This window comes from Micropterus salmoides, unplaced genomic scaffold (assembly GCF_014851395.1).
Source record: "Micropterus salmoides isolate LMB-PRFRI ecotype aquatic unplaced genomic scaffold, ASM1485139v1 Ms_hic_scaffold_5, whole genome shotgun sequence".
Taxonomy (NCBI): Eukaryota; Metazoa; Chordata; class Actinopteri; order Centrarchiformes; family Centrarchidae; genus Micropterus; species Micropterus salmoides.
In genome coordinates, this window is record NW_024044237.1 from 19603506 (window position 1) to 19613841 (window position 10336).

Genomic DNA, 10336 nt, shown 5'->3' on the forward strand with positions numbered 1-10336 from the left:
TGGTGGAAAGTAAGTAAGTACATTAACTGCTGTACTTTTTTGGTAGAATACTGAGGTACTTGTACTGGAAGAAGGAATGCATAGCTCTAATGGCTGATCCGACAGGTGTTCTTTAGGTGAAAGTACAAAAAACAGGATTCAGGAAGTCTTGCTCAACATTATGTGGTACCGACAATCAAGGAAAAAAAACACGTAACTTTGTCCTGCTGAAATAGATCATATAGGCAATCAACATAGATCAGAGACCGTGATGAAAACCTAGACTCAATTCACATTGGTTTATTTGATTGCCTATATGCTCAAACAATACATTTATTAGATTATTTAGGTTTTTTCCCATGTTTGTCTGCACCACTTTAATATCAAGCAAGACTTCCTGAATTCTATGGTATACTTTTGCTATTTTCACAGGAAAATCATACATTTCATTCCACAACGTTTATTAGGTAAGCAAAAGTTAATTACTTTTCAGATAAAAAAAACTACCTAGCCATTGTTAATTAGCACTACCCGGACAAACTACAACAGTAATTGCTACTTACACATCAGTTATAATAATCCTACAATATAATGTATAATAATGTAACTTTTGCATTTACTCATTTAGCTGATGTTTTATTCAAAGCAACTTAACAATTGCTATATATGTCTGTCTGTCACTGACTGTGAACCTTATTGCCCAACATCAATGCTGGACCTCACCAATGCTCTTGTGGCTGACTGAAAACTGACTTGTCTTGAATGGTATGTTCAATAATCACATATGAACATAATGTGTTGGTGTCCACATACTTTTGGCCATTTATTATATCTTTACTTCACTTTTTTGTCCCCTTTTTTGTGGCTGCTAGTCTTTATACAGCACACACATAATCACAATGCCTCAATCTCTTACTTTGCCTCTCTGTGTTTGCAAAACCGAAGATAAATGGGATTTCAGATTGACATTACTGAAAAATAATCCTAAATTAATTTCTCTCAAATAATGAATTCTGTCGCCCACATCACTTTCAACTACAATTTTGAGGCCTTTAACAACCTAAAAAAGCATATACTTTAAATGTTTGAAAATTTGAACTTTACACACACAAGCTTATCTTCTGACACAGCAACTAAATATCAGATGATTCATAATCTCGTTAACAATTGCTTGTCAGAACTTTGATGTCCCGAATGCCACCCACATTTAGTCTGATTCATACTCTTTACTACACATTTCAACCTCATGCTGCATTTAATTACTTGGATTTGAAGAATGTGAAACACTTTGGCAGTTAGTTACCAGCCGACATTAAGGTTCTGGGACCTGACAACTGCAGATTGTTTAAACATGTATAATCACAGTTCAGGTAGACTAAAAGTGTTCTGTTTCACTTGGAAATACCTCAGTCGGGCCGAGTGGGGACCCAGCCAAAGCTCTCTGAGGAGGCAAGAAACAAAAAAACATGTAAAACTTTCAGAAAGTCAATTTGAGAAAGACATACACGTGGTAAAACAAGTCAACATTCAGTTTTCAAGGTCAGCTTCTGCTGTTTTCTTGCCTCTCGACCCTGATGTACCCAGTGGGCAGAAACACACCCTCTGTCCACACAAGGTCTTCAGCACTGTGTGTGTGTGTGTGTGTGTGTGTGTGTGTGTGTGTGTGTGTGTGTGTGTGCGTGAGTGTGAGTGTGAGTGTTTTTGTTTGTAAGTGGGGGTTATGGACGGAGACAGCAACACATTTTTTTTAGGATCAGGACAGATCCTTTGAACATGCTGTGTTTACACCAGTTCAAATGCCAGTGTGCCCGTGATTCACTTTGACACAGCAGGCTGTTGGAGGATGTAAGGGAGGGAGGGGATCTGTATGTGTGTGTATGTGTGTGTGTGTATGTTGTCCTGTACATACATTCATGCATCCTGCTTATGTGTTTGGATGGTTCATTATTACATTTCACACACACACACACACACACACTCCCACAGTCTCCCTGAAGATGGAGTCTGTTTGGTGAGCTGGCTGCCTCCCCCAGCTATCCTGGGGCCAAGAACAGTGTGAATACATTATATGAAGGCACACACACACACATACACACATACACGCGACCTTATCTGTTCCACAGCCCCCCGTGGAGGCAACTAATGCCTGATTGGTAAGCCAAGAATCAGTGTGATTCCAGACGCGCAACTTATGCCCCGCACTGCGCTCACAGCTTGGAGATGCAGATGACCTTCCATGAAGCAGGTTTTGGTGAGTGTGTGTTCATTTGGGAACAGATGATGTGCATCATGGTGAACCTGGCCTTGACCTGTGTCATGAAGGGAGGACTCAGTAATGAGTAAACCCGGCCCACCACTACCCTGACACTGTTTGTTTCACATAAGGAAGACCTCCGTGTCCTGTCCCACGTCCCATCCCACGTGCAGCACCGCACCTTCTCCAGCAAACCACTTGCTGGAGAAGGTGCATCCAGGGTATAATTAGACCCAAAGTGTGACTTATTCATCCTTCGCCATCAGTGTCAATGAGTTGATGGCATCCTCTGTGCAAAGAAATACCGTGCTACTTCTACACATGACAGCATTTATAATAAATGCTACATAAGCCATCTTGGATTTTGTTGATTTGATGAATGTAGAACAATAGAAGCGTATTTGATGGTGTCATATGTAATTGTATGTACATTATGTGCTGTCCCACTGAAATTTGTCAGTGGCATCTCATCTCCACTCCTGAGTCCATATGCTGCGTTGGATAATTTCGCTCCACCGCTGGGTTTCCCTTTCATGATCATCTGTTCTTCTGACTTGTAGGCGGCTGTTGGCCTATTTCCAGACTGGCCTACACTAAATGAGACAGATGAGTTTTTGGCTTTAATGCCAAATGACTTTTCTCGCCTCCAATCCTCCCCCAAGCCCCTTGTGAGTGCATGTGCCACAGTGGTACCACACAAAAACAAACACAAACACTCTTGATAACCATTTCCCAGAAAAATCTTAGTTTGTTGTCACCAAAAACCTTCATCCCACCTCCAGTCAGTCCGCTTCCTCCCACACTGCACTTTGTCTTAAATGATGAGTTTATCAGACTACTAAAAGTTAATTTAGGGTACATCTCTTTAAAGGATGAGAAAATGTGTAGGATACTTTTTTCGTGTTCAGAAAGAAATTCTAACATTTGTTATATGAAGTCTGAGTTTAAGGTGCCTCTAATTACCTCATCATAAATAGCCTAATCAATCAAGCAAGAAACAATGTTTCTTTTGACAGACAGTGATGCCTTACTTTCTTAGGTAACGCCACAGTGAAGACAGTGACAAAACCCGGCCTGCCACTGCCTTTCTTGTGCTTCCTCCGGTGACTCTCCCCCCTCCTCCCGGGCTGACGTAGAGAGGATCCTCCGCTGCCCACGGCTGTGGGCGACGAACCGGCCGCGGGTATAAACAGCAACCCGAGACTCCAGCTCGTCACAACCTGCAGCCCCAGCGACTCGCTCACCAGAGCTGAACCTCAGCAGAGATAGCAGCAAGCAGGCACTTCCACGCCGCGCAGGCTAACTCGCTTTCGGCTTTGGTTCGAGATGCAGACTCGTTGGACCATGAGGGGCTCCAGCGCCCACAACTTTAAGAGTGAGTAGCATCTCCATCCTGCACCTGCAGTTTGACGGCTTTTGATTTTGCAAATGTTTTTCTGTGAGTTAACCTAGTTGGCTTTCACTTGTGTGCATTTCTTTAGATTTTCAACAAGTTATTTGAGGAGCAAACCAATTTTAAACTTTAAAATTACATGTTATTCTGGGTAGGTCCATTAGCAGCCTTGTGTGTCTGTGGTAAAAAAGCTGAACTAGACGTCATTTTGTTTCATGTTTTAAATAGTTTACCAAGACTTACACATTGTTCAACATTTGTTGAAATTTAAATTGCCTATATAGATGTTGAAGATTTTGAAGAATGAAGCACATAGCCAGAGTGCGCACTTTTACATTTTAAAGATTCAAAGATTTAGAGGAAAACTAAGTTTGAATTTATGTGATATCGTTATCTAGGCCTTTATGAAAAGTAATTTACAACACGTGATAAAAGTTATATGTAAAAAATATGTTTTGGCTCTTCTGTAAAGCCCCCCGATCTCCTTTAGGCATGGAGAGATGCAGATATGAGTTGTTCTGGCACGATTCTGAACTTTATTCCTCACCTCGTGGCGACTTTGGGCTACGAAGACTAGAAAGGTGTCTTATTCCACTCAAAAGCTCAAGTTCTCCCCCAGCGTCCAGCACACTAATAGTCCAACTTGTTAAGAGGTCAAGAGGTGACCCGTTGGAAAATCTTGCGAACAGCAGATGAATGGGAACTTAATTATTATTTCATGCATATACTTCTCCCGCATTGGCCACTTTTGTGTGCCGTTATCCGAGCTATGCCAAGAAGCTGTTGCAATATTGATAAGAACAGACACTGATCGGGGTCTGGTTGCAGGTTTTTCCTGTCCACTCTGCGTGGCAAACATCTCAAGGGAAACATGTTTTTCATAGCCATGAGGTTTATTTATTATGCCTGTTGTTTTATATCTCTTAAAGTGCTTTACAGACTATTTGTGATGGGTTATTTTTTTTACTCTAGCTGAAATCCAGAGTTATGTAGCCTATCCTAGTCACACCAGCCATGAAGACCTATGTAAAGTGATCTGGTGGATATGAATGGGTGAATGATTTCTGTAATGTGAATTATTTATGAACCCCTAAAGTTCGGGGGACCATCAACAAGTCAAGGGTGAGAGCACAGCACAGCAGTGCTAAAATGGATTACTGACAACAGAAACAGGCTTGGCAGACTGAGCGCCAAAAAGCTGCACCCCAACCTTAAGTTGTGTTCCTTTTTTTATCATGAGAATTAACCTCTTCTTTCTCTCTGTCTTTCTCCAGGTGGACTGTGTCTATGGCTGATTTTGTGGCTGGTGGTGGTGAAGCCAGGCGGGGTGGAGGCATGTCCCAAGCTGTGCGTGTGTTACCCCACGCCCATGACGGTCAGCTGCCAGTCCCAGAACATCACAATAGTCCCGGCTGGGGTGCCATATGACTCACAACGTGTTTTCCTGCAGAACAACCGCATCACAGAGCTTCGCGCAGACTCTTTTGGCTTTGAGACACAGGTATAAAATGGCAGTGTGTGTGTGCATGTGTTTGCATCTGTTGAATTTCCCAGCAATATTTGCAGACATTCACAATCACTTTTATTTCTCCTCTCTTATTCCATGATTTTCTCTTCATACTGTGCAGGTGCTTTGGCTATATGGCAACAACATCACATGGATCGAGGCCGGGGCCTTCAGTAACCTCAGGGTTCTGGAGGAGCTGGATCTGGGCGATAACCCGCTGCAGCGCCTGGAAGGTGGAGCCTTCAGGGGCTTGGAGAAGCTGCAAAGCTTGCACATGCATCGCTGCAAGTTGGCCGCTCTCCCCCATGACCTCTTCCACAAGCTGTACAGCCTGCAGTTCCTCTACCTGCAGGTAAAGCCAGCACACACACACACACACACACACACACACACACACACACACACACACACACACCTAAAGTCACACACATGCAAAGATACATTCTTGATAGTCATGCATGTGCACGTGATGCCTGCAGGAATACACACTTCTGTTGCAGAATTTTTTTAATGATACATCAGTCACGTTACAGGCTGCACACCCGCACATATACAGACGCTTTTATACTGTGCATGTTAAAGGATTGTTTCAGTAGGTTCAGTGAGTTACACAGTCACAAAAATGCAAACTGTAATATGATGTATATAACAACACCCATAACATGTAGAACCAAAGCATCACACCTCAGCAGGAACAATTTAACTAATTAACTGTGGAAAAACACAATTTGAAATTCTGTTACCATCACAATAGCACAACTGATTGCTTTCAGATTGATTGAAAGGAACTAATTACAGATCTTCAGTACGATAAGTGTTTGCAAAGTGAGTGGCCGCCAAATACTCCATGTATAATACACAAAAAGGAGAAGGTGCCCACACATTTCTTCTCAGCAGCAGTTCTAGCTGCAAGTCATATGGAACACAATGATCAAACATAACTCTAACAAGGACCATGGTAGAGGCCGATCTTACCAGTGGATAGAATAAAAGAAGACCACAACATACTCGCCTCTTAAAGCAAACCTGCAGCCGACTGACAGAAAATTATTAAACATTTCACCTAAACATCAGGATACAAACTGATGAAAGCTTCACACATTTACCACAGAAGATCCATCTACAGTTGTGTGAATACTCTCTTTCATTAAAAATAAGTTCTGACAAAATTATGTTAACAAGACAATAAAATACTCAACTCTCAGCTTATTTAGCACTTAAAACCCAACACTGTAAAACCAAATATCTTTGAAGCACAAATAATTAAAAATCTGTTTTGCCACACATTTTAATGCTTACTATAATCCTTTGGATTAATTTCCTTCATTTCAGTACACTATGAATATTAGCTTGCAGAGATTTCTCAAGACGTCACCTGTATTTGTTGCCAGAGTTGTTGTCAGCGTTTTGGCAGCTAATAGTGAGATCACAGCTGCTGGATGATGGAGTCCCTGCCAAGATGGCTTTTCAGGGAATGATAAAATCTCTCCCACATTCAGCATGGTTTCAGGTGGAAGAGGTCACTGTAAAGCTACTTTCAAATTGGACATTCCCCAAGTGTACATGTATGGTAATGTCAGAGGAAGTGAGGGACGTTTTTCCTCCCATCACAGCTGATAGTAATCACTGATTGAAATAGAGATGATGGACTCCACTTGAGTGATTTCAAAAAATGTAATTATATGTTACTCATATGGCTAAGAGCTTCTAATCGATTCTAGATTTATAGTCTCCTTTAGATACAATGTAAAGTATCTGAAATCCCAAAATAAGCATTAATTGTACAACTTAAAAGATGTGTTTTTACCACAACACTAAACCTTCTTGTATTTTGTCTTTGCTATAGGACAATCAGCTGCACTTTCTGCAGGATGACCTCTTTTCAGATCTGGTCAACCTCACTCATCTCTTCCTGCATGGAAACCGCATCCGTGCCCTCTCTGAGAATGTGTTCAGAGGCCTGGTCAACCTGGACCGCCTCCTTCTCCATGACAACCGCATCAGGCAGGTCAACCGTCGGGCTTTCCGTGACCTGGGCCGCCTGACCATCCTTTACTTGTTCAACAACTCCCTGGCCGAGCTGCCGGGCCAGGCCATGAAAGACACCCAAGGCATCCAGTTCCTCCGCCTCAATGGTAACCCCTGGTCCTGCGGCTGTGAGGCTCGTCCCCTGTGGGAGTGGTTCCGTAAGGCCCGCATCTCCTCCTCTGAGCTTATGTGCACCTCTCCATCCCAACGTCGTGGCCAGGACCTCAGATTCCTCCGGGAGTTGGACTTCGCCCTCTGCCCTCTGCCTGACCCCGGCTCTCTGGCTGGCAGCACCACGACCACCTTCAGCACCAAGACCCGCTGGTGGTTCTCCAAGAACAAGCCCGCTTCTTCATCCAAGGCTTCGTATCAGAAGAGCACAGAGACGGTGAAGGCCTTCCCCTTCTCTGCCGTGAAGCCTCAGTACCTCCCCAAAACCCCATCTGAAACCTTCTCCTCCAAGTATGAACTGTCAGAAGATGAGGTGGCGCTCCCCAAGCTGGACCAAGAAGAATACTGGGCCAACTACGGCAACGAAGACGCCTCCATCCGCTGCTTTGAGCTGGAGTGCCCCCCAGGCTATGACAACTCAGCCTTCCCCTCATCCTCCTCCTTTCCCAGCACCCCATCCCTCCTCCACCTCCTCTCCCTCTCCATAGTCGCAATCACTCTCCATTTCCTTTTTGGCTGAACTGTTTTCTCCTCCATACCCTTTTTTATCTTCCGATTTCTCCCCCTGCTCTTTCCAACTCTAACAAAAACCTGGATCTTGATTCCTTTCAGTTAACTCCTCGACTTGCAGGGGATGCTACACTGACACAGGGAGACAGGAGAGGCAGCAGGGGGCTGTTTTAAAGAGCAGAGATAAGTTGAATTGATGTAGAGCAGGACAGGATTTCAGTGTTAAAGTAGCTGCTGCTTATTGGTACGGGCTTTAAAAATCAGGGATCACATCATGAAAACTGTGATAGTGACCGTACAAAGGCAGAAACCTACAGCAACATCATGAAATGATCGAGACACAACACGCAGACAGCTGGTGGTGTCCACAGACATTTTTTGTAAACAACGCAGGCGTTGTGACTCGTCTACAGCTATTTTCTATACCAACTAGTGCTCACCGTCCAATCACCGCTGATGTTATTCCTCGCTAATTTATCATGAATAAAAGTGGTGATTAATGATACCAGAAGTAGGAGAAAGATGCGGATTCACACAGATTAACACAGATAATGAGAGGCTTGGGAGGAAAGAAAAGAAAAGGAAATAATAATAGGCAGATGTGAAAAGAAAATTAATAACATGTGAGAAGAGTGAGCTTAAGATATTCATCTAAAGGCAGAAAAGGATGAGAGGATCATCAGATCTGCAGCCAAGAGCGGTTCTCCTCTCTCCTTCTGATTCAAAATCTTGTGTGATCCCAGAGATGCCAGCAAACCACCACCTTCACCCACGCTTGTACATACCACACATCATCACTGTACATACACCCATCGCAAACAGCTCTGTAGGGTAAACTAGCTGGGTTTTTATATTTCATTTTAGTACCATTTAGTAAATGAGAGCTTGATAGATAGATTAGGTTGTAAATGGAAGGCAATGTGGAAACTCCTTTTCATCTTTCATGTTCTCCACTCTTGTCTTTTCCTCTCTCAGACAATCTTAACACTTGTTTCCCAGACTGGGAAAATGGAAAATCTAAAAATTGATATGAGTTATTTAAACATATGAGAGCTCACTTTCAACATGGGCAGAGAAATAAATGCTCACAACCAAAAAAGGGTTATCAGTTTTTGTTGTGTGAGTGGGATTGGACTGTTGCAGACTAATAACCAAAGGACCTGAGAAGACCAATTTGATCATGTCTCTTCTTAAAATGAGTGCCTGTGTATGTGCCTGTTTTCCCTTAAAGAATAGGGCCTCTGTCTGTTAGTCTGGATGTCCAAACTGACACAGAACAAGATAAAAACAACACCAGGGCTGAATCCTACACAGCTCCTTGTGTTGTTTGAAGCCTCAGGTCTCTGTCTTGCTGGCTCCTGTTACATTAAACTTTGACCTGCAATCGGTGACTGTGTGTGCCACACCGATGAGGATGTGTGTATTTCTTTTTAGCTCTGATTGAAAGTATTTTATGTCTCAAGGACCCACAACTGTTTCAAAACTGTATAGTTTCAGAAATGCATGAGACTCTGTGTATCAGTTTGCTTTTTCAGTATTTTCTGAACAAATAAGGTCTTTATGGTGCGGACCACAATCAAGCTGTCATGCATAAAACCATCTCTCGCATATTAAAGCTGTCCTTTATTAGAGAACCTTTCTGACTCCATTGTGTGTTTTTAGAAAATGGGATATAACTTACTCAACAATCTGTTTAACACAGTGTCAAACAAACCTGATTGTGATCTGCATCATTCATGGGGGCCACATGGTCCTTGTCAACTCCCATATGTTAATAAGTCCATTCCCATCAACCTGAACCATGACTGTGAGTTTCTGCATAGAACATGACAGATACTGTAACGCTGTTAGATTGTGTATTTTTCAATGAAAAGACTTGTTTGGATAGTGTTTTGCTTTAATAAAATATAAAGAAAAAATCAAATAGTGTGTGGGAGTTTTCTTTGTTGTTTCACTGTTGTCTTTGGTTGCTAAGGATTCCACAAAGGAATACAAATTAATGGACAAAAGTAAGTGAGCTGCCACATAAGCGCAACACAATGTATACAGATGATAATAGATAGTAGAAACCTTTACTTAGTGGTTTGTGTATAAAGGTGCATAAAGCACAAAAACTGATGGTAGTATAGTATTGCTACAATGCATTCATCTAGTCTTGCATCAATAGCCTACTGAATTTAACTTTTACACAAACAATATTTTACTTTCAAACTAAAGGCACAGAAAATGGGAGAATTATAAGCATTAATGTGGTTAATATCATCAGAGCAGTCTTTATACATAGGAGCTTTGGCATCTTTGGACAAACAAGTTAACAGTCAGGAAAAAGTTATAGAAGAGAATCACATCATAGTGCTCCTGTGAAACCCCTCAGGAAAGGGAGGTAGAAGTTGTTGCATGTCTGTGTGTGTGCGCAAGTGTGTGAAGTAATCCATGTGAAAGTGTGAGTGTGTTTGCTGAAGGTCATCGGTATCAACTGTGTTCACTCCTCGCA

At 42.4% G+C, this 10336-nt stretch overlaps 1 protein-coding gene across 1 annotated transcript; it reads left to right on the plus strand.

Annotated features, from left to right (window-relative positions):
- Nucleotides 1-3452: 3452 nt before the first annotated feature.
- rtn4rl2b (reticulon 4 receptor-like 2b) lies at nucleotides 3453-9766 on the plus strand. Its single transcript, XM_038700015.1, has 4 exons — nucleotides 3453-3608; nucleotides 4901-5127; nucleotides 5255-5485; nucleotides 6980-9766. Exons 1-4 carry the CDS (start codon nucleotides 3560-3562, stop codon nucleotides 7850-7852), a joined length of 1380 nt encoding a protein of 459 aa, XP_038555943.1. The 5' UTR covers nucleotides 3453-3559; the 3' UTR covers nucleotides 7853-9766.
- The last annotated feature ends 570 nt before the right edge of the window (nucleotides 9767-10336 follow it).

Coding starts and splice junctions, on each gene's coding strand:
- rtn4rl2b (XM_038700015.1), top strand. CDS start 3,560: ATGCAGACTCGTTGGACCATGAGGGGCTCCAGCGCCCACAACTTTAAG. Junction 3,609..4,900: donor CAGCGCCCACAACTTTAAGA/GTGAGTAGCATC, acceptor GTCTTTCTCCAG/GTGGACTGTGTCTATGGCTG. Junction 5,486..6,979: donor TGCAGTTCCTCTACCTGCAG/GTAAAGCCAGCA, acceptor TCTTTGCTATAG/GACAATCAGCTGCACTTTCT.